Source organism: Heloderma suspectum, chromosome 6 (assembly GCF_057233095.1).
Source record: "Heloderma suspectum isolate Gila_16-S chromosome 6, 16-S_ref, whole genome shotgun sequence".
NCBI lineage: Eukaryota > Metazoa > Chordata > Lepidosauria > Squamata > Helodermatidae > Heloderma > Heloderma suspectum.
Genome location: NC_139463.1, coordinates 71583928 through 71608685, shown reverse-complemented (window position 1 = coordinate 71608685; position 24758 = coordinate 71583928). Strand labels below are relative to the sequence as shown.

General features: G+C 44.2%; 1 protein-coding gene across 2 annotated transcripts in view; it reads left to right on the top strand.

Annotated features, from left to right (window-relative positions):
• IGF2BP1 (insulin like growth factor 2 mRNA binding protein 1) overlaps positions 1 to 23702 on the top strand; it is a 117268-nt gene extending 93566 nt beyond the window's left edge. The window contains exons 14-15 of one of the 2 annotated variants that reach the window (XM_084804815.1): positions 1171 to 1284; positions 3949 to 23702. In XM_084804815.1, the coding sequence (XP_084660941.1) occupies positions 1171 to 1284; positions 3949 to 4041 (207 nt within the window). In that variant the 3' untranslated portion in view covers positions 4042 to 23702. Of the gene's footprint in view, positions 1 to 1170 lie in introns of both variants that reach the window. The other variant, XM_084804816.1, reaches the window with a different exon arrangement.
• The last annotated feature ends 1056 nt before the right edge of the window (positions 23703 to 24758 follow it).

Genomic DNA, 24758 nt, shown 5'->3' with positions numbered 1-24758 from the left:
TTGACTATTATTTATTTAAAGCAGGGGTGTTGAACCTCTTTCAGTCCAAGGGCTGAACTGAGCTTCGGAAAAGCTCTTGGGGGCGCATTCCAGTGGTGGGTGGGGCCAAAGGCCAAAATGACTGAAAATGCCACCATATTTTAGCTTAAAGCATTCACTGCCAGTAAGTAAGCCTTAGGGGAGGCATTTCAACCCTTTGGAATGGGAAAGAACTGCACAAAAGCCGGGAAACCACCAAACATTTAGCAGTTGGGGGAAAGGATTGTGGCCAGGGGAAGGAGGCTTGGGCATCTGGGAACCTTGAAAGGCTGGATTGGGACCCCAGGTGAGCTGGCTTTCAGCACCCCTGATCTAAAGACAGCCCTGCTCTCAAATGTAATAGATGCACATTTCAACGCTCCTGATCTCAGATTTAATAGATGCACATTTCCCACACTTCTGATAATTGAAGCAGCATTATTTTTTCTAAGTTAAAATCGGGGGCACACTTTGCCCTGTAGAATGTTTAGAGGAGGCTCAAACATAACACCAAGCTATGGTTTGCAAAACCAAACTATGGTTTCTCATGATGTAAATAAATACATAAGGAATGATATCTGACGGAACTGACACTGACAAACCATGGTTTGTGAGTGGCTATCAACACAGTATCTGAAATCAGAGCTGGTTTACTACCTGCAGTTTGGGCCAATAGTGGTGTAGTGTTACACCTGAAGTGACAAGCCGATGTTGTGGGAACGTTGCCCTGCCCTCGCAGGCTATTTGGGGGATAGCATTTGGAGCTTCTTGGGGAAGGCAGGGGAAGAGGGAAACGGCACAAACCATAGTCTGTCTGTACATCTTGAACACAACTCATGCTTTGGAATCTTCATTATAGTTAGCTCAAACCATGGTTACATCTGAACCAGAGTAGATAAGAGTAAGAATTCTACCTGGGAAGGCACAGCATGGTTTAAGTTGAAACAGAAAAACAAGAATACTTGGGGCACAATCAGGTTGGACATTCTCCTGCACACATGTCCCATTGAAATGGGGTGTCAGGCATGTGCAGGATCCATCCCCCAGAATGGATTCACAGCCCCACCGAAATCGGAGCCATCAGCCTCTACTGGCTACTACCCTGTCTAAAAAGTTACATGCATATAAATGTTGTTGTTTTTCCACTTGCAGGTCAATGAGCTGCAGAACCTGACGGCAGCTGAAGTAGTTGTCCCACGGGACCAGACCCCTGATGAGAATGAGCAAGTCATTGTCAAAATCATCGGACATTTCTATGCCAGCCAGGTAGAGGTCAAGATAGATCACTCTTGCTTGCTACGTTGGCTTTGGTGGAAGTGGACAGAGGACAACCATATGAAGCGCACATCTTTTAAAAAATCATGCGTATTAAGGCTGTGGCCTGGTTCAGATATAATGCTAAACTGTGGCTTGGCTCAGGGTAGGCAGCTTTGTGCCTGTGGGCACCAGTGCACCCTGGAATGCATTTCTTGGTGTCTGCCAAGGTGCCCTACCTCTCCCACTCAATTAAAAACAAACAAACATACATTTTCTTACAGCATTTGGGATTGGTGTGGAATGGGTTTCTGTTGGTGCTGAAAACTATGGGTTCAAAGGAGTTGTTTAGCATATTGGGGCTCAGACCACACCTCCGCTGTGTTCTCAGTCTTCTGGGCATAATACTTGCCCTTTGCTGGGTCTCCCATGGCAGCCATTTTGTGGTAGTGCCCTAGACAGTTTATCAAATTGCCAAATGTGCCCACAGCCCAATAGGATTGCCTACCCCTGATTTAGCACCGTGTGAACAAGCCTGCTTACGCCTTGGTATCAAGCGTTTGGTAGATACCAAGGCGTATCAACCAAGGCGTATCAATTTGGTTGAACGAGCCTGCTTACGCCTTGGTATCACCCTTTCCTACTCTCAACGTCAGCTCCACTGGAGATCACTGGAAGCATTTGCTTCCAGGTTTAAACCACAGTTTATTGTTACATCTGACTTGGACAAACTGTTTAGTTGAATCTATGGTTTATCAACAGAAGCCAAGATCAAACCATAGTTTCTGATCTTGGCTTATTCCAATAAACTAACTGAAGTTCCCTGTTTGAATGCAACAACAAAGTACAAACAGGAATTGTAATTAATACTTCCGGTCTCCTTCTCTTGACATGCTCCAGAGAAGGAGAAGGGAACAGGGACCACTTGAGTCTAAGGCTCTAGGAGGCCCATTCCCATGGCACTAAACTATGGTTTGGTGTTATGTCTGAACCAGGCCTGTGTGTAATTTATGCTGTGACTGTAGCTTCAGCAGAGGAGCAGAAACTAGGATCAGAGTTCCGCCCCCCCCATCCCCCAAAAGCAAGGCTACAGTCCTTAGTATTATGGAGAATTCTAAGTGTGCACATATATTTCATCTGCATAGTTTATTCTGATCACAGAAATTTATTTTAAGAAACCTCAGAATACATACACAGAAGTTAGTGCTGGGGACATCATGAAGCATTGAAGGCAGGCCTGGAAACCTGTTTTGGCACATCCGTGCGGGGCGGGGGGATGTTGGGGGCCACATCCTGTTGTGGGTCCCCCCCATCATTCTCCCTCCATTGCACACATTCTCCATACATTCACACATACCCATTTGTACCCATACACAAACACACACACAGGCAGAGCTGGCTCCGTGGGGCCCTTCATCTTTCCCAACCACTGCTTTGAGGCACCTGAAGCAACCCAAAATGGCAGCGTGGCGCCTCTGTGTGATCAGAGAGAACAATGGGGATTCCCCTGCACACTGCCTGGGCAAGTGAGGCACAGGAGAATCCCAGCTGTTGTCTCCAATCACAGATTGGAGATCACAGTGCAGATGGGACTGGTGGGGGGACTTTGCCAGCACTGGGAGGAGCTGCTTCTCAAAGGCAGCATGGGCAAGTTCCCAGCTTTGCACGGTATGTGAAGGGACTCAGCTGGCACGGGGAGGAGCTCCAGCCCGAGTTCAGCTGGCCTGCAAAGGGCCAGGTGGTTGTGTCGTTCGGCCCCCCGCTCCAAAAGTGCTCCACACCCCTGGTATAAGGGCATGTCACGTAGCTGTGCTATGGATCAACCAGTGGGACTGCAAGCAGAGAGCAGACAGAATAGTAGAGAGCAGAGGAATAGCTCCAGATCGTTTAGGCAAGAGGAAAAGGTGTCTCTCTGAAGTTTGAGAACATTGAGGCAAACCATAACGTTTCAGCCAACTTTCACATGGTATTGGAAAGCTATCGCAGACACAGAGCTTTCCTATGTGGCGATGAACCCCTGGAGGAGCTAGGTCATCTTTGCCCTTGGCATTAATTTGGGAAGGGGGAAAAATGGGTTGCAGCCCTCTCTCCTTCCTCAGATCTTGTGCTGATGGTTTGATCTGAACAAACCAAAACAAAAAATCTTGAATGATCTTCCTGATGAGAGGGGCAAGGAAATGAGGTGGCACTTTTTGCTCTAACACCACCAGGGCCGCCAACTTGTGGCTCTCCAGGTGTTTTGGCCTACAACTCCCATCTGCCCAGGCCAGCCTAGCCAATGGTGAGAGATGATGGGACTTGTAGGCTAAAACCTCTGGAGGGCCACAAGTCTCCTACCCCTGCTTGATCAGCTGCCCAAATTTGAACTGATTTTGCAGAAGCTAATATGATGGCCTGTGCTACTGATGGCTAGGAAGGTATTTAATCTACAGACATTTGTATGGATTTTCGCCATTTTTTACGGCTTATGTGTCTACTTGTATGTTAAGTTACAGCTTTTGGGCTAAGACGATAAATATTATTTATCTGTTCACACACTGCTGAGAAGAGCCAAAACTCCCAGGGTCACTAGGCAGTCTAACCTGGGAAAGAAGGATATTCATTCACCGTATTAGATCAGCACTTTGGCCTTAAATCTATTTGTCCTTCCCTCCACGCTCATGTCTTTCTTGCCAGATGGCGCAACGCAAAATACGTGATATCCTCGCTCAGGTGAAACAGCAACATCAGAAAGGACAGAACAGCCAGACACAAGCACGAAGGAAATAGGAAGTTGCTTTACCCCTGGTGTGTGAGAGAGAAAAAGAGAGAGAGAGAGAGAGAGAGAGAAAGATGGACGACCGGACGACATTGACAACGGATGAAACAAAGCCAAGCAGAAAGAGTGATAAGCTGATACAGAACCCTAAGAGTGGCTGGGAATCAGTTTACCGTAGGCGGGTATTAGTAACTTTCTTGTAGACGGGTGAGTTAATGTCTCATGAGCCAAAGACAGTGTTGATTGGCTCCTCAGGCATGCTGTGTGTGTGTGTGTGTGTATGCATATGTGTGTGTGTGTGTGTGTATGTGTGTGTGTGTGTATACGTACACACACAAACACACAAACATATTTGAGGGAGGAAAACGTGGATCAGCCAATGGAAGAAAAAAAATCATCCTAATCAGACACCATAGTCTGAAACAGACTATGAAGTGTGTGTGAGAGACTGTCCAGAGGGACAGGAGTGTTCACACATGCACTTTGCTGTGCTTTCACCAGATCAAGGACACAGAAAAGGAGTATAACCCCCCCTCTCCCCTAAATGCAAATTTTGAGTTTGGACCCAGGCTGCCCCATCTGTGCCCCATCCAGGACAAGACGCTTGGGCTGGCATTGCTGCTGTAACAAAATCAGCCCAAGTATCTGATCCAGTGGTTTGCCCTGGTTCCATCCAACATCTTCATGTGGTTTGGCAGGCAAGGCTGTGTAGTTGGTTTCATCTCCAGATATGGGACGTGCTCCTCTGCATACCACTGTCCACAATGGAAAGTTGCTACCAAGGGCCCTGCAATCCAGCTTGTTCTACGTGTCAGGTTGTTCCATGTTACTCTGACCCCTAGTTAAGACCTAAACAGGGTTGGTCTGTATCTGGACCCACATGCCTTCAGCTGAGTATCTCTGCCTTACAGGAAGAATCTATCCCAACCTTTCATCCTAGTGTAGCTCCCATGGTACACAGACGTCCTTGAGAAGCTTCCTGTCACTTTAAGAACATTATTATTTTTAGCATAGAATTCTTTCTGCATAGTAATAGGGTCTTGTTTTTTCCTTTCTTCGAAATTGTCAAAAGGTGGGGAGGGAGTGGGTTCTTCTTCAAATTGACCATGTGATCCCACTAGTCCTAAAAACAAACAGAAGTGGAAAGGGAAAATGAGGCAATAACCCTGTCTTTTCAGTATTCTCTCTCCTACAAACCATACAGTGGCTCAATTCAGACAGTTGTATCAAACCATGGTTTGAGGTATCCATAATCTGGAACCCAAACTATGGTTTGAGCTTCCAGACACATAGATAAACCATGGTTTAGAGCTGCTTGTCTCATTTCTATGGTGCCAGGGCCTCCAGAGGTAGAGAAGCAGTTGTAACTATGGTTTGTCAATTCAGGCATCACTTCAAACTATGCTTTGCAAACCCACTGCAAACGAAAGTTTCTATTTTGAATTGCTGACAAATTGCAACATGTGATTTGTCAACGCAGACATATTGTGCCAAACAATCGTTAAACTTCCTTAGGCTGCAATTCTTAACCACTTATCTGGGAACAAGCCCCATTGAACTCAATGAGACTTACTTCTGAGTAGACATGAATAGGGTTGCACTCTTAACCATGGTTTGGTGTGATCTCTGAACTGAGCCAGTTTTCTTGAAAAGCCTTATTAATTAAGAAAATAGTTACATTTCTCTCTCTCTCTTTCCCTCTCCCCCCACATCCAGTGATTTCATTTGTTAAGCCAGGGAAAGTATTGAAATGATTGGAAAATCAGGCAATGGGGGAACACGCTTAGGTTTTCATCCACCAATGATGCAAACCCTTAACTAGCCATCCTGGTAGAATGAGTTGCTAAAAAATGTTGAAAAAAGACCGAAACTTTGGCAAATGTGTACTAGACTATTATAAAACTCATGAACTATCAAGTCATCAGATTCAAATGATTACCAGTTCAATTTTTTAAACTTAATAAGTTGGATCCAGAAGAGTTTCCTTCAGCAGTGGAAGCTTCTGTTGATACAACTCAGTGGGTTTGGCTTTGGGTTTTATTTGGTGTTTTGGTAGGAGACTCAACAAACCTAGCCTTTCCCCCTCATCTGAATTCTTTTAAAAATCCAAGGACGCAACCCAAAATTTAGTCACGCAGCAGAGGTATGCTGCACAAGAGTTTTTAATGTTTCTCTGAGAACTTGTGATACTTTTTTAACTTGATGAGTAAGGCAGTTTTTGTCTTATTTTTTAGAAAGGCGTTTTCGACTCCAATGCCCCCCTCTACATTTTGTGGGTGTACTGTGGGTCCAAACCACAGCAAAATTGTTGTTACAGATGTATACCGCACACATCCCCACACCCACCCATACCTCTATAACTCCAGTAAATATCTCAGGGTTTATGTGTCTGCCTGCAGTTTACACACCAGCCAGGCAATCTCCAGTGCAGCAGTGGCCATGCTGGCTGGGGAAGGTGGGAGTTGTAGTCCAATACATCTGGAGGGTGCCAGGGTGAGGAAGGCTGCTCCAATGGTACCGTAAACCTCCTTAAGTCCTGTTGAACTCAATGCGACTTAATCATTTGTGATGTGCTCTGGAATGGCCCTGACTAGAAACTTCAAACCGGCTTTCCTCAACACTTTCCCCAGATATGCTAGACTATAGCTCCCACCAGCCTCATCCAGTGTATCTGGGGCTGATGGGTGCTGTAGTCCAGCACACATGGATGCCACCAAGTTGGGGAAGGCTGCTTTTGGATGGCTTTCAAAGTCTTTGGTATGGAGCAAGTGAATGGTAGTTTACAACCTAAAAGTTTGTTTGCCGTATGGCTTTTGTGTGTGTGCCCCATTTGGCCCTATTACGTCAATGGGGAATATTCCCCACATTCTGCTGAAGGGAAGCTGTAGTTGCTCCCTGCTCACCTCTAGTAAATAACCACTAGCTACTGCTTTAGGATAAGCTTGTAGCCACCTGGTGGTAAATGCCCAGAGGCAGCCTTGGGTGGGGTGGCAAGAGGGGTACATGCATGGGGGTCTTTCTGCTTGGAGGCCCTCTGCGTCAGGATACAGCAGGGAGAAGTGTTGATCACAGAGTTGCCACTTTGAAAAAGCCCCTTTCTGCCCTTGCTTGCCAGTTCCCAAAGTTGCCTCTGTTAACATGCAGCAGTTACGTCTTGCAAAATCAACAGAAGGTAAAAAATAAAGGATATGCACAAGCCTTAGAGTGCATGACATGTGTCACAACCTGGCTCTTAAAACATACTTTTGTGTGTTGGGGTGGGTAGAAAATAAATTGGTTGAAAAACCTGTGCAGATGTGCCCTAGATCACTGGCCCTGCAGAATCCACAGTTTGAGGACCACAGGCTAAGAGAATTCAGTCCCCAAATCCTCTTTTGTAAGGTGACTGTATTCCAGGATGGTCAGGGCTTCTTTCCAGTTGGCAAGGTGCTTCTCCCATCACAAGCATTGCACTGTTGTGGGGCAGTCAGGGCATGGGGGATGCCACTTGCTGAACTTCCTTCAGAGCTCTTAAAGGGACAGAAGCTCTGTCACTTTTGGTGTAATGTTATCTTACCTTTATAGAAACCTCAGCGCTTAGACATACCAAAAAAAAGAAGGAGAAGAGATGGCTTTGTCCTGGTCCGGACAGAGAACACCAGAAGGCCCTGTGCATCTTGCTGCACCAGTGAACAGGGGCCAGTTCATGAATAGGGCCCAAAATCCCAACATGGGAATCTGTATGTGCTTCTTTGGTCATTGCCCTGTTATTGGATGAGATCTTTTCTCCTCCGTGGAGCAGGGCTTTTCTCCAACCATGTGGGAACCGGTGACAGCACACATATTGCAATCATCTCAAATGATTTCCTAATTGATAAGAACTGCATGTTTAAAATGTTGTGACCTGGGGACTTAAGAGTGCAACCCTCTACACTGAACATTGAGTTTAATGTAGTGGCAAGAGTGTTGGACTGGGAGGTGGGAGATCCAGGTTCTAGTCCCCACTCGGCCATGGAAGCTCACTGGGTGACTTTGGGCCAGTCACACACTCTCAGCCCAACCTACCTCACAGGGTTGTTGTTGTGAGGCTAAAATGGAGAGGAGGAGGAGGATAATGTAAGCCGCCTTGGGTTTCTTGCAAGAGGAAAAAAGGCGGGATATAAATGCAATAATAAATAAAAAGTATGTATGGGATTGCACTGTCAAGGACCTGATCCCCAGGTTAAAGTGACTGCCAGAGTACCACTGTAGAAAACAAACAAATGTGTCTGATGACAGGGAGAAGGAGTAAATTAACTCCAGAAGGAACTAAAAAGTTCATTTTCAATGAGTACACATAGGGATGTTTGGATTTCTTTCTAAGGCTTGGAGCAGGGGGAAAGAAGGGGGACTGAAAATGAAACCAAAAGTACTTTCTTGAGAATTGGTAAAATTAGAAAAAAAACAATCCCTCTTCTGATTTTGCAAAAAAAAAAAAAAATCAGCCACAAGAGTACTGAGTGTCTTTCTGAGGCGATACCAAATATAGACATCAGAAGAATGTAATGTGGTTACTGATCCCAGTCACTCTTATGCAAACTTTAAAAAGAAAGAAAATGTGTAAAAAATATACAATGGATTTGTGAGTATTTGTGGAGGACAGGAATTGCTTGCCTGGGCAGCCTGAGCACAAAACAAAGTTTGGTCTCTGCATCAAAATGGGCATCTGACTGGTTAATCTGGCTGTTTCCCCAAGTGTTTTTTTCCCCATGGTACTCCAGAGAGCTTTGAACTCAGGTAAATCCAGTGCTAATCCTTCCATGATTTGCACTCAAAATGGATTTGCATTTGCATAGTCAAAAGTATGCTGTTGTGTCTCTCCCCGTGCCCCACTGATTGTCATGTTGCATAAGCCTTTTCCATCAGTGAGCTCTTGGTGGCATGTCCCTTCTGAGATGCCCATTCACTTGCTTTCAGAGGGTTAAATCAAAGTTAATGCGCATAGGATTGCAGCCTTTACACTGTTATGTTTACTTGAAAGTGAGTCCTAAGTAAGTATGCATAGGATTTCAGCTTTGATGGCATTTTATGCATCTGCCTGCTCAAGGACAGAATAAGGGATTGAGTCACCCTTGCAGATAACTGAAAAAATATTCTGGTCTATACACACATAGAAAAGATTAGACTTCTCCTGTGAACCTGTCTCCCCCAGGGCGGTTTGAGTGGTGGGCATGTGTAGGAAGTAGCTCCAGAGAAATTATGTATCGTGGTCAAATGGTACCCTGTACAGCCTTGTTAAATTGATGGAGAATCATGTCCAAAGTCTTAAGGCCATTTGGAGGCTGCTGCAACAGTCCTGTTTTGAATGCTGACACTGTGGAGCAAATGGATTTCTGGGTTGCAAGCTCTCTGACTGAAATCATTTGAAATTTAGTTTAGAAGCCTATATTGGAGTAACCGGAATTTTGAGCTTGATGCTTTGATCTTAAACATTGTTCACTTGATACCAATATGTGTTTAGTATCATGCTCTTATTTTAATGGGTCAAGTTTTGCCATTCTTTTTCAAAAGAAGGGTAGAGAATAAGATGTTATGGGGCAAAGCAACCCCCTTTGCATTGATGTGGGTGTGTATATTATATGTATATATATATTAGCAGAGACAAGACTTTTGTTCTAATTTGACTCATGATGTCCAGGTTTAACCAAGATCTTTGGGACTGGACCTGTTTGTTTCACCGCAAAAGCCTCAGAATCCAGGCTTGGGCTGAGTGACAGCAGGCAAATCTAGTTCCAGTGTATTTCCATGTGCTTATTATTCAGCTGACATCTTTGAATTTAGACTAAAGCGGCTGCATGGATCTTGCTGTTTACACTGAAGCAGTTACTGTCCTTTTTATACCTTGAAACAAAGAGACGTGTGCAGAAAGGTCAGGCATTGCTGTGTTTTAAGGGAAAGGAGGGTGGAAAAAAGAAAAAGAGAAATGAGAGGAAAAATGGGGGGGAAAAAAGCTACCTCAAGGTATGAAGTTACCTCAGCAATTGTTTTGTTTTTGGGCTTGCTGATATTTTATATAAAAGCTGATAGTCTTGAATATTTTATTTTTTTAATGAAAAGAGAAGTTAAGTTTCATAATTTCTTATGAGCCAGAAGTTGTTATGCAGGTCGGCAGTGTTATGAGCTCTCTATGGAGAACGACAGAGACTTCAGACATAGCGGAAAAGATGGCGGATTTCTCCCACCCACTCCACCAAAGTAACAGTTTAATGTTTGCCTTACTACAGGAATTAAATGTTATTATTCTCCTTCTCAAGGATGTGGCTGATTTAGAATCTGCCACATTTTAATTGTAGTGTCCCAGTTTCTTGAATTCATATGATAAGAAGCAACCCTCCAAATGACATATAAGTCATGTACACATTTGTGCTTTATGTGCTGACTGATTCTAAATATACTTAATTTGCACGTTAGGGTGAGTTTACTTGATCGGGGTAGGTGGTTGTCGTTTTATAGTAGTTTACCTGGATTGGAATGCAGACCTATTGATTCTCTCTGTGACTGTGTTTGTACATAACACTAAGCCATGGTTTATGTTGACCATGGTTTCTTGCTTTAGCCATGAACTGTCCTGCACACAAGCGAACTGTGGCTTGTTTTCCCTATCTCTGGTTTATTTCTCTTCCTCCCCTTTTGCCAACCTTCAGAGCCATTTCATTTTCAGAATGCTCTGGATGGGTGCCTCTATTTCAGGGCAGGCAGCAACGTAAACAAGCCAGAGATAAGCCATGATTCCAGGTTCAGACATCATGACAAGCCATGGTTTAAACAAGCCAGACTTCATAAGCTAGCAACAAGCCATGGTTTCTGTTTGTGGTTTGTAGATGCTTAACCATGGTTTGTTTTGCGGGGTTGATTTCACACACAAAAACAAGCCAGATGTCAACAAACGACGCCTGGCATAGCATTTTGTGCAGACCATGCTGTTATTTCAATAACAATGATTTCTCATTTGGTATACTAAAGCTGGGGTTTCGTATGCCTGTTTTCCATCGCTAGGTGTTGCTAAAGTGCTGTTTTAGCAGATAACGGCACTATAGCAACAAAATGCAAAGAGACATCCCTTGAAAACAGCTGGTCCTTTTTTGGTTCTCTGTGATAGGGAGATATTAATGTCTTTAGTACCCTGGGACTAGACTGTCCTTAATTTGTGCAACCAAGCATGTGAGAGAATCACCAGAGAGACACATGGAAATAGGGTTCTTTTATTGCATAAACTCACTTTTCACTGCATTGAAATCAAATGAAGTATGTTTAGGATCAAGCAGGGTCAGTGCCAACAAGACTGTTTTGACAAGGAGATATATAGATGTTCTGATCTGGAACAACCTTATGAGTCGGAACCAACTCTTGACCTTGTAAATGTTTGGCCCTCTTTTCCGCTATGGTGCTGTGAAATATTTTACAAAAGATTACCTCAGTTTTACTGAGGAGAAGCAGGCCATTATTTTTTTTAAGAAAAGAAAAAGAAATGGGAGCCAAATTTTGGTGTGGCTTTTTGTACATTCTCAAGGACAAGATGCAACCCTAGATGCCGCTATCTGAAAAGTTGTGGGGGGGGTCTTTTTTTTTTAAGTCACATATGTTATGCTACTCTCCATTGCATTTGGAGCAGATAATCCTCTCTGAATGTAATTTTCAAAGATCAGTGGTTATAAACGAACTCACAGGAGGCTCTGTATACAAGCTGGGGATGATGGGTTCTTGAGAGATGATGAATTGGGCCTCTAAATGTATACTGTTCTTAAAAAAAATAAAAAAGACTACCCTTTTCCCATAGAGATTGGCAATTCGGGGGAGGGAACCTCAAAGCCCCTGCTTCTACAGTAAATAAAATGTATTAGGTTTCCCCTTTGACAGCAAATGCCGTTAAATATATGGGTTTCTAATCTGATTTTCCTTCCTGAAAAATTTTGATGTAGCCCATGATCATGGCTTTTTGCCCTTCATAGGCATAGAAAGTTGTGAGAGACTTTCTGTTATGAAAGAAAACCAGAAGTGGATTTTGAATTGGGAAGAGAGGAAGAGTGTTGTTTCCCATGTGTGTATTGCTCTTTTCCCTACAGAAAAATGGGAAAAGAGGGGAGGGGGGAATCTAGTTTCCTTCTTTAAAAATCTCTGACTTCTCTTGCTTTTAATACAGACTTGCGTAGATCAGGTTTTTTTTAAAAAGTGATTATTATTCAGACATCAGCCAAAGCAAATAAGGTGTGTTTTTTTCCCAACAGCAAGCAATTTTTGATGTTTGGCTCAAACTGCATCCTTTAAAGAAGTGGGGGGAAAGACACTCCCCCCTGCCCCCCACAGTGTTATTAGAAACTAATTGTTGATGTGGTCTCTCTTAAAATGTCCAGCCAAATAAATGCATAAAGGTTTGTTTGGGGTGGAGATATCCAGCATTTTCCAAATAAGCATAAAGTTGACCTTTGGAGATAGGCAATTTTAATGTCATGGCTTCAGCGTTCAAATCATTGGCATTGCATGAGTCCTGTTAGCATCAATGAGAATTTCACACACACTGGTTGGGAGTCTGACATGTCTGTACCGATGGCGGGTGCATTTGTTTTTAAGATCTTATTTAGTTATCAGAAGTAGATGATGATGATTAACTATTGCAGTGATAGAGTGCTGTACAAAGCTGGTAAAACATGTAAGGTTTTTGCTTTCAAACTTTTCTTTTTTTAATGCACAATCATTGGAGTTTGGTCCTGCCATGTTGTGCCACTGAGGCCTGGCACTTTTGCCACCAAATTGTGGGTTGGATCCAGATTTAGTGATACGAGTAGACCCACTGAAATCAATGGGACTTAAGTATGCTGTGACTAACTTTCATCTTTTTAATTTCAATGAGTCTACTTGGAGAATGACTAAATCTGGACCTACCCTGTGAGTTTTGCACAGATGACTGTCATTTTGAATGTCCATATGTGGATTTCCTTCAATACTTTGTGTTTTGAAAGTTGTGTTCGACAGCATATAATATTGAACTCTACAGCTCCCGGAAGCAGAAACCTCCTCTCGTGTACACTTTCAGCTGAGATGAGAGTTGGACAGATTCAGTCTTGGACCTGGCTACTGTTCTCAATTTGGATGCACCTGCCCCCCCCCCCCCGAACCTCACTTAGCTGCTTCCTTTCGCCACAGCTACCACCATTTTGAATATCAAAAAAGGGGCAGGAATGGTGATAGCAAGGGATATTGTGGTTTTGAGCTCCCCCAGCCACTTTCACTACCCAGCATACTACCATGTAGAAGCTATGACTGGTATGCAAAGAGAGAACTGCCAGATAAAAACTGAAAACCCCAGGGAGACATATAATAATATTTGAACAAGCTCTCTATAGGAGAGGTGCTAGGGGGGATTTTTTTCACATTTAGGATAACTCTCAGCTCTTTGTCACCCATTTCCTAATGTTAAAAACGGGTTTAGCATGATTATAGAACCAAATGGATTGGAGAACCACTCCCTCCCCCTTTTTAACTGCGAGCAGTCTGAAAATGGCTGAGTGACAGTACATGTGGATGCACAAAATCTGTAACAAGCCTTTTGCTTGGCAAAGGTTTGCTTGGCAAGCCAATAAAACTGACTCCTTGCAAAAGGCAGAAAAGGAAACTTACTTTGCTGGTTACATTAATACCTCAGCTATCACTGTGATCTTAACCTGGATTGTTGGGTGGGCTCCAGCCCTCTTTATTGTTCATCAGAAAGGTCTATGGGCAAGAGACTATAGTCAGCTTGGTCTATTTGGATGTATTATTCTTTTCCATGACCGTCTGTAGGCTATAGAACACTCTCACGAACAAGATGTTGCAGGCCAAGGCCATGACATCACTGGGCTGGAAAAACCCCTTAGGTATAAGGAGACTGCACATGAACAGAGATTGACCCAGTTTTTCCATTGCTTTGTCCCATTATGTGCCAGCAATGAACAGGGCATCTCCTGCTCTATCTGGGCTGCTTTGTATCTTGGTCTGTGCCTACATTATCCCAGGGTGCATGAAGTACATGCAGATCCCACAAGTGAATAGGAAGTAAACATGCTTGTCCTCTTGACTTCAGATGGGCATGACAGCTCCTTAAAACAACAAGGAAATGCCTCCCCTAACACAACACAACTCTGAACCTAAGCTGACTTAACTGTCATGCTTCCTCCCTCCCAGTGAGCCCTGGGAACTGTAGTTCTTTGAGGAGGCTAGGAATCTCTTAGGGTGCAATTCTGTGCATATTTAGACAGGAAAAAAAGGCCTACAACTCCCAGCATTCCCTAGCCAGCTGTCTGGAACATGCTGGGAGATGTAGGCCTTTTTTTTCTATTTAAACATGCATAGGATTATGCCCTTAGTGCAGAATTCTCAGCACTGCCACAAAGCTAACGGGAAAGAGTTGGGGGCAATGTTTGAGCCATGTGTGATATATGAGGTATAAAAATGCCCCATATGAAACAGAATCTCTGCACCTGTCTTCTTCCATCCAGTGTTAATCAAAATTAATTAAGCTGATATAAATCCCTTAGTAAACGAATTAGATCAGTGGTTTCCCAAAGCTGTGTCCTGAGAAACTTCCAGGTTCCTTGGAAGCTTGTTGGGTTTCATGCAGGATTTCCAGCAAGGCCACTTGACTGCTAATATTCATCTTCCCCTGCAATGTGCTGTCTCCGGAAAACGTTTGGTGCTTTTTAAGATCCCCCCCCCCCCCGTTCATGCCGGTCAATAATTGATGCCTGGTATCCTATGCAAATACAGCATGGACCCTAGAACGTGCCACAGCACCCTCTTGTAGCGCATAGGGGTTCTGTGGGATTCCTTGGCCAACAAGTCAATGGGCCATTTCGCACAATCGTAGCGAGGGAAATAAGCCACAGTGGCTTATTTTCCCCGCCACACATACCAGTTGGGTTTCCCTAATTACCCTTGCTGGTGTGGCTTGCCTTATCATCTGAACCTGGACAACACTGCATCTTTGGTAATTCGGGAGATCCAGCCGGCACTCACAGCAGGGTTAATAAGCCACCGTAGTTTGCGATCATGCAAACCGGGTCAGTGTGAAAAGGGCCCTACTGAAGAGAAAGAGTCTGACAACTGGTTTTGGCAGATTCTCAAAGTGCCACAAGACTTGTTGCTGGTTTTGCTACAACAAACCAACGTGGCTACTCTTCTTGGGGTTTGGCATACATCAAATTCATTGCTATATTTCTTTCCTTTAAAAGGCCTGCTACAGTTGAGGGGCTGGGCAAAGACAAAAGGGATCAGGGGCATATCTCAGAGGGGGTATTAGGACGAAATAGGGAGCTGTGCAATGCAGAGGACCCAGGATCATAGGATTTTCCAGTGCGAACGACCCATGAACTTTGGAACTGGCTATTTCCAGGATGGCTGGTTGGTTTGTTTTAGCTGATACTATTTAAGCATCATTCTAAGTGATCATGTGAACTATATGTATAAGGCTAAACTACAATTAATACTAAGTTGGGGTTTCCAGATCGAGCCTTAAATGTAGCAGCACAGTGAAACTCTTAACAGTTTTGGGAAACTGACTTAAGGCACAATCCTATGCATGTTTGCACAGAAAAGAACTCCTACATGGCTGGCTGGGGAATGCTAGGAGTTGTAAGACTTTTTAGTGTCTAAATATGCATAGGATTACACCCTTAGTTACTCACACTTTGGTTCTCTTAGGACCAAATTTGGATTGTCTTTAAATCAGTCTTTCCCAACCCAGCACTCTCCAGATAGGTTGCACTGCAATGCCCATCATCCCCAGTTGGGAGCTAGAATCCAGCACCGTGGGCCTCAGGTTGGAAAAGTCTGCTTGAAATGGATGCTGGATTCAGAGTCCAAGGGCTGGCTTGCATTTTTTAAAAAAAGCCTTCCCAAGATTTCTTAAGTTATCCAAAGTCTTAGGCCACCCAAAAGTACCGGCACATGTCCCCCCGCCCCAAATAAAATAAAAATCTTCACTTAGCTTCCTTTAGAATTAAAATTTAAATGTTGGGATCTAGATCCAAAGCCATGATGAAGAGAACATGTCAGAGGGATTAGACTCAGGCAGTCACAATTCAGAGTTATTAATCCGAACTGGCTTTTGAAAGATTAAAGTAAAATAAGGTGTTTTCTTTCTTTTTTAAAGATGTAGGCCAGATGTAAATTTGTATGGCTTTTCAAAAAAAGGAAAGGACTGAAATGTAAGAGGCTCCGTCATAACTTTATTACGTTGAGAATACGCAGGTGTTACTAGGTATGGAATTTACACATGCAGAAACTACCTCAAACTTCACAGTAAGATATGAGTTCTAACACTTTGTGTATGTGTGTGTGTGAGAGAGAGCGCCTGTGAGAGAGAATGGTCGCTATCCATTCTGAGGCTGTATCCCTACATAAGCCTTGAGAAAAAAAAATAGATCAGTTTGGGATTATCCCATCATCTCCTCCCCTGTAGTGGGATGGTTACCTCAAGGAAGAGTTGATATAAGGGTGGCTTATGCAGCAGGCTAGTGGTTTCACCTTTCCATAGGTGTGTTGCAAGGTCTGGTCCTTCACTACAGTTCTGGTGCAGTGGGATCCAGTTAGCCCATCTTTGAGGGTGCTGTCCAGCCAAAATGTGGCAGGGGCCAAAAATAGTCATCAGCAAATATTCTGTGAATTCGACACCCCAGTTCTGCAACAAGGAAGTGTCATGTTGTGTGGGCCAAAACACCAGATTTTCACAATCGAGGGGTCACATCCAGATTTTGTCATGACTGACTTGAGTCCCATTGATTTCAGTGGATCTGCTGGAAACATGATGAAAACTGGATCCAACCCAAGACGTTTCATTCTGAGAATCTGTGACATGTGATCATGATTGCTCTAGTATCACCTTACATTCATCATCATTATTATTGGAATTGTACCTATTGCCACCTACTGCCCTTGGCTTATCCTGTCGAAGCCGGGATTTCTTGGTGGAGTATATAGGAACGTTGGAAACTGCCATATACCGAATCAGAGTAATGGTCCGTATAGCTTGACTGGCAGTGTCTTTCTGGGGTTTAGGGCAGAAGTCATTCCCAGCTCTGCTTCCTGGAGATGCCAAGGTGAGGCATTTTAACACGCTTGTTTTAAGAAGTGGTGCCTTTGTCCTGAACTACCCAGATTCTCTAGAGTATTATAGGTGTCACTTGTTTTACATTTTCCCCTGCTTACTGGGACCCAGTAGAATAGATTTGTCACACTGTCAGATAACATAAGCAGCGTCTCTGCCTATTTTCATTCAAAGGTTCCAAAACTGGTCAGTCAGCTTCCTCCTACAGGTGAGGTGTCATTCAAAACTCCATAGGCTGCAGGGAATTTACCTTTAGAATTCAGCTTCTATGATTCCCCCCTCCCACTCCCCATTAGCAGTCAGATCCCTAACACCTCTACCCCCCCACCCCTCTGATTATGACATCAGAGCAGATCAACCAATTGCTGACTGACATACTTGATATGCTGTGATAATGCTAATACGGACTTGAGCACGCTCCGGGAGAGAGCGCAGGACAGGAAGGCCTGGCGTGCTATGGTCCATGGGGTCACGAAGAGTTGGACACGACTCAACAACGATAATGCTAATAAACCAGAGGGGAGGGGAAGAGTTTTATTTGGATGCAGCAACAGGCATAGAAGCATGTTAAGGGAAGGAAAGAGGAAAATCTGGGTTTGGTAACTCTGGATTTGACTTGTTGGCAGGGAGCAGAATATTTTTGTGATGGGCTTTATAAAGAAATTCTGCAAAAGCTGCCAAATTCTGTGGATATTTTGTGTGATTACCAAAAACATTTAAGGGTTCAAGCCAGAGGGAAGCTCTCCTGTGCAAGTCCCATTGGGATGAATAGGAGCTGTACACGAGCACTATTCAATGGGGCTTGCTCAGGAGTTCTTGCAGGATGGGGCCTTGGTTCCCTGATTTTGATCCTCTAGTCAAGCCCAAGCATTTGTTCTTTTGATAGTCTGGCCCCTCCATTTTTTAAACCAAGATGTTTTAGAAGAACTTCAAGGAGGCAAGCTGGATTCTGCTGCTCCAAACCTGGAGATGAGGTGGAGTGGATCATTTTCCTTGATCCGCAGCTCCCCTAGAAGAAGCTCAGATGCGTGAAGGCGCTACAGATCTTGGTTTATTTTCTTTGTTTTCTTTGGGAAGACAGAGCTTGTAAGATCCTGAGGACCAGTGCTGCTGCTGCCCCCAGCCCAGGAATAACTCCTGAAGACAGAGAAAGGTTTTGTGCGAACAGATCGTTGTAGATCGTTTGTTCCAAGGCACTGGTGTACAAAACTGGCATTTTGGGTGGTGACATGATCTACAAGCGGATTGATTGCATGGAAGATCCATTCAGACAAAACCTTTCCATATGCATCTGAATTGATCCAGGAGTTGTTCATTGGCTCTTAATGTTTTGAATGGACTGGGTGGTAGACCGGAAGATGGGCCATCTTTTGTGGAAATGAGGAAGCTTCCAATAGGGGGTAGATACCGATGGTATTTACTCAGCAGTAGCTTACCGGTGTCATTTAAAGCACAAGGGAAGATGATTGTTTATCATACCCTGCCTGTCAAATGACATTTTACCAAACATCCAGACTAAGAAACAGCCTACCCCAATCTGGTACTCTCCAGATGTGTTGAACTACAAGTCCCAGCACATCCCAACAAGCCTAGGCTGGCTGGGGATGGTGGGACTTGTAGTCCTATGTATCCAGAGGGCACCAGGTTGCAGAAGGTGGCTCAGAAAGCAAGCAAGTGGTAAAATCCCACTCCCCCTTTTACAGGATATTTCAAACATTCCTCTTCCAACATGCTTATATGCGCACACCATGTGAAGTTACCTTTTGGTAAATGACTAGCTGCTCACCCAGACTTAGTTTTAGCTATCCAAACCCTCCACCTTTCTAAAAACAACGGGTTGAATCTGCCCTCTGTTGACGGAAGGGCTCTGCTCTTAGAAGGTGCCTCTGCCTGATTTCGGGGCATGCCCTGAAACCACAGCTCACTGTATTCACCAGGGTCTATCTTCTGTGTAGCATTTTCAGGGGGCTGGAGGGTCTGCTGTGGGGGGGGGGAGGGACGTCTGCTTCCACCAGCCCAGTTGCATGCGCCTAAAGCTGGATTCACCCAACATCAACAACATTGGCCCCCTCGTTCATTTAAATATGTATTTGAATCCTGCTGCTTCGTTGTCCGTTACAGAATCTTATTTTTAGTGTTTGACTTTTTCAAAGACAGAATACCTCTCCGATTCGCAGTTAGTGTACAGGCCTAGCGGGGCGGCAGCTTTCGGGCACCGGTTGTTTGCAAAGAGAACTTTGTGCTTCATAGGCACTCGCTGTTGCCTCTCTGGCACAGATTGATTTGGTATGGTTTCCTATTTTCCCAATTCACTACCACGACATTTGGAACATGGAACATGTCAAGGTAGCTGGAATGGCTGTGATCATAAACTAAGCAGCAGTTGAAGGGAGAGTGTCAGAGGAAAAGGTAAGATGTCCAACCCCAGCCTGCAATATGCTTTTCTGGCTGTTCAAAAAAATTTAAAAAATAAGATCCTATGCATGCCCATAGAATGACTGGATTCAACTGCCTTCAGGGGAATGGGGCTGCTTTTGGCATTTTGTTGCCTATATGCAAGGTAAGTTCTGCTTGGCACAAATGTCAGCAAACGTTGAATAGTGGGGGTTGGGAAGAGACATTTGTTCCTACCAAAAAGTATGATTGATCAAAGGTTTTTGACTAATATTACAAACAGTCAGTTTTGCATTACCTGCTTGGACTGCCTTCAATGGGTGGCATGATGGCCAAATATGCAGGGTGTAGAGAAATACTTTACTTTTTGTTTGCTGAATCTCCAGAGGGCAATATAATTAAATTCTCTGTTGTTTTTGTAAAAATTTAATCCCCTCAACAAGGAGTAGGGGTTGTATCCAGACTTGGTCATAGTTACAGTAGACTCATTGAAATCAATGGGACTTAAGTTAGTCCCATTGATTTCAGTGGGTCAACTGTAACTATGACAAGAGCTGGATCCAACCTTCAGTCTTTGAGTAGACCCAATGAGATCAATGGGACTTAAGTGAGCCATGACTAACTTAAGAGGTCCCACTGGTTTCATTGGGTCTGATATAACTAAATCTGGATTCAGCCCAGCAGATCCATATGTAGAAGACTACTTTGCTAGATTAGGGCTGCTGTCTGCTCCATCCTCCTAAGTTCTAAAAAGCGACTGACTGAGCCAAGAGACCTTGCCTTGCCATGTCTGTTTTTAGTTTTGCAATGAACAGCTAAGCCTGCAGAAGAACTCAAAAGCTCATTTCCAGTCTCTTTTAAAAGACTGCCTGGCCCAGGTTTCCTTGAGCAGTAGGAATGCAAGCCATGGCCTGACACTCTCCCTTTTAATCACAGCCATTCCATGCATCACACATTAATGATGGGAACAAAAGAAAATACTTCATTCCAGTTTGGTGCCACTAAGTCAATCTTCCCACCCTTTTAGCCAGTATATCGATCAACACCCTGTTAAGTGCCTGTTGAGCCGTACTTCATGTCAACCTCGAGGCATGATGACCATATATACATATGATATGAATATAACCAATTCATGTTTGTTTATCTACCTCTTAGCACCAATAGATTAAAAATAAATAAATAGGTAGTGATAATACAACATGCTGTGTAGTGTAGGGAGAAAAATACTTCCCCCCTCCCCCCAAAGAAATATTGTTCTGCTTAAAATAAAGAAATAGAAATTATGGGCTCTCTCTGCATTTTAAAGCAGACTTAGTGAATTGTAGAGGGCTGTAAAATTATGGGCTAGAGGCAAGCTTTCTGTATTGCAGGTAAGGGGACCGTGTGCTGGGCCATACACTTAGCATGGCCAACATGATCCAGAATGGCCCAATGGCTGTATCATTGGGCAAGCCCGTGTTCAGATTCCTACCAGGGAATATTTGGACCACATTGCTGGTCCTGATCCAAAGAGCAATGGGGGCAGCCAACAGCTGTGCCTATGCTGCTGTGTGCTCCAATAAACAGTATTCAGCTGAGCACAGTTGATGCCTGCAGGCATTAGGCTGAGGCTGCCCAGATGTGGTTCCCCCCCAACCAAGCATGACAGGTGCTTGTGTGCACCTGCTACTGCAGACCATTGGTCTGTGGAAATCTGATCCTGCTGGTAGATTCATGTTTGCTGGATCAGAAAGCCTGTCTCCCCAGCCTCAGTGCTTCTAGTCTGTAAAATGGGGCTAAATAATCTCTGTTACCTCGCCAGGGCTGGTATGAAGACAAAGACAAGGGAGACTGGAAAGCAGTTTGCATATTAAGAGCACCATAGAAACAATTCATGGCTACAAGCCACTGACCCAAAGGTTTTGGGACAACTGCTTGTGTTCCACTGGGGCTGTGTTATCCACCTCCCCTCTACAAGTTGATTAATCCTGATTTTTAAAGTGTTCGTTAGTTTGTAAGAGCCCTCAAACCTCAACTATTCTCTTCCCCTTTTATGAGTTTTTTTAAAAATACACCACATTTGTTTCTTCTTTTTTACCTAACAACTCATAAGTTGCAACAAGTTTAGATGGCTATCTTATCAGAGATTGATTGAATTGTGCCTTAGACCCACAACTGCGAAGTTTTTTGCAAATCTCTCTCAGGGTGCTGAACATCTGCATTACATTTTAAAAACAACAACAGCTAATAATCTGGATGGATCTCCCTCAATGTTTTATCAAGGCCTTCCCCAAATGGGCACCCTGCAGATATGTTGGGACTGCAATTCCCACCATCCCCAATCAGCAGGATTGTGTGGGCTGTGGATGATGGGAGTTGTAGTCCAGCACGTCTGGAAGGCGCCAGGCTCAGGGAAGGCCAGTTTATCAAAATAATTGGAGCGGAGGAAAGGAATAATTAGGATTGGCATGATGGGTGAGAGGCCAAGATCCATCATCTAGTCCAGCGTTCTATCTCAAACAGCCATCTAGATGGCTTTTGAGAAGCTCACTGCAAACCGTGTTGGTGATTTGGCATTCCCTACCTTTTGCCGTCAGCATCTGGTATACAGCCTCTGAACATGGAGGTTCAAATGTAGTTACCATGGCTAATGGTTGTTGTGATAGACCTATTCTCCATGAATTTCTCTAAACTTTCTCTAAAGCCATCTCAGGCGTTTTTATTGAAAAAGAATAGCAGCAAGAAGTTCACATCTTCCAGTTACTTCGTTGGAGATCTTGTATGAAACTATTTTGCTGCTTGGGTGTAGGTCCTGATTATCTTCTGTCACAGCAATCAATTGTTATGATCTTACTGGAGAAATCATGTTTATGCAAAAAAGCTTGTATGAATTTGGAAAGGAATCTGTCTGCCATACAATGTTGTAATGAAATGAAGAAGTGTGTCAAACTGTTTCTCCCCTTTGTTCTAAGCCATTGAAATCATCATGAGTTCAGACTCTGTCTCTGAAAGGCTGTACTCTTTAATAATTGTTTTCCTCTCTTTGGTCAACTGTAATTTAAAAAAACAACACTTTTCTCCCTTTAAATTTTCCTTTCTAATTTCTGTTCTTTGACCCCTTGTCTTTTGCATGAGGCAGGTTAGTTGGCTCAGATCCGAAGTTGCCATTACGGATGGACGCTGGCTCTATTTTTCTTCCAGCTTGATTATTGCCACAAACTGCTTTACTCCACTGTTTCGTTTTTTTAAAATAAAAGGAGAAAAAACCCATCTTTTAGTTTTGTGCTCTGACTTAATACTTAATGGGTTGGTTCCAGGATCTGCATTCTGTGAACAGAAGGGCTCTGCTCTTGGAAGGTGCCTTCACCCAATTTGGGGGAATCCCACCTCACCCCTGATACAACAGCCCACCATATTCATCAGGGTCTCCCAACCCTCTAGCCTTTTCAAGGGGCTGCCATGAGGAGGTGGGGGCAGAGAAATCTTCTGCCAGCCCAGTTGTACACAGCCAAAACTGGCTCCAAGCCAATATTTGTGTTGTGTTTTCCTGTGTAATCTTTACAACCAGCCTGTAAGGTAAGTCAATATAATTATCCCCCATATTGCAGTGTGGGGGGAGTGTGGGGCTGAGAAACAGGAGTTTGCCTAAGGCCAACTAGTAAGTTTGTGGCCAAGGCAAGATTCCAACCAGGGACTTCTAGATTTGTCGTTCAGTCCTCTTCAACTTAGGGTGCAGTCCTGTTGGGATGCCCATGAGCCTCCTAACTCAGAGGTTGGCAGGCATCCTATGCAGAGCAGGGGGAGATTGCCTGCACACTCCTCCCACTTTGCTCTGTGGCACAGGAGGGAAGGAGGCTGGGGAAGGCTGGAGGATTGTTTGTGAGCCCACCTCCCCAGTCCCCTCTCCACCCACAGAACCATCCTGTTTTCCTCCTCTCTGAGGTTGCTTTTGCCAGCTCGGAGAGGCAGCCAGTGCCATTCTCTCCGCAATGGCTATGAGGGGGAGCTTGGGATGAACTATGGCCCTCTAAACCCTATCCATAAGACCACAGGATTGCTCCCTTAGATCTATTTTTGACAGCTGCAAGGCTGTTTCCTTCCCTATAACATCTGGTCATAGCTCCAGGTTTCTAAGTCTTGGGCCCTCCCTTTAAAAGGAAAAATCCAATGTGATTCAAGCAGGTGGGGATGCAAGGAACTAGTTGGTGGCCAATTCTCCAAAGTTACCAGCTCCATTGGAGGAAGGTGGTACAATGTTGGTTGGGCAGTAGCTTAGATGATAAGAGACAAGACCTTACTCTGGCCTCTCTCAACTTGATTCTTTGTTGCATTTCTACACTGCCTTTCTGAAGCCAGTAATGATTTCAGAAAATAAAAACCATAACCAAATTTTTTAATATTAACATCTTTAAAAGCCATAACAGCAAATTTAAAAGCTAAATTAAAAGGATGTGTTTTGATCCCCTTCCTGAACACACACAGAATGGGAACCAGTTACAATTCCAAAGGGAATGTGTCCAGAGTTTGGGAGCAACACAGGAGAAAGCTCTTTCCCAGATGCCCAACAAGCAGGGCTCTGCAAAGGAGGGCATCCTCAAAAGGGCCTCTCCAGCTGATCTTGATAACCAAGCAGTTTCATAGCAATACAGGTGGTCCCTCAGATAACTAGGTCCTAACCTTGTAACGCTCTAAACACTTCAGAGCCAGTGCCTTGAATTACAGTCGGAAAACAGCTTTCGGTATTGGAGTGATGTGATCGTGATACTGTGCCCCCGTTAGCAACCTAACTGATGAAATTTGCACTGATTGAAGCTTCAAGGGTAGCCCCACGTAAAGCGCATTGCAGTAGTTTAACCATGATATTGCCAAGGCATAGATAACTTGCCAGAGCAGGCTGACTCAAGAACAGCTGCAGCTGGCGCCCTGACATACTTGTGCAAATGTGCTTCTCACCATCTCTGCCATCCTAGGATCCAGGAACACTCCTAAGCTACGGACCTGATCTTTCAGGGAGAGCGTAACCACATCTAGAACAAGTTGAATCCCAACCCCCCAAGTCAGGCTTCCTACTGACCAACAGCACCTCTGTTTTGTCTGGATTTAATCTTGGCTTGTTCAGCCTCATCCAGCCTGTTAGTGAAGCCGAGCAGCGTTCAAGTGTGTCAGCTGCCTCCTTGGAGTCAGGTAACAGCAACAGAACTGAGTGTCATCAGCATATTGATAGCATCTTACTCCAAAGCTCTGGATGGCCTCTCCCAG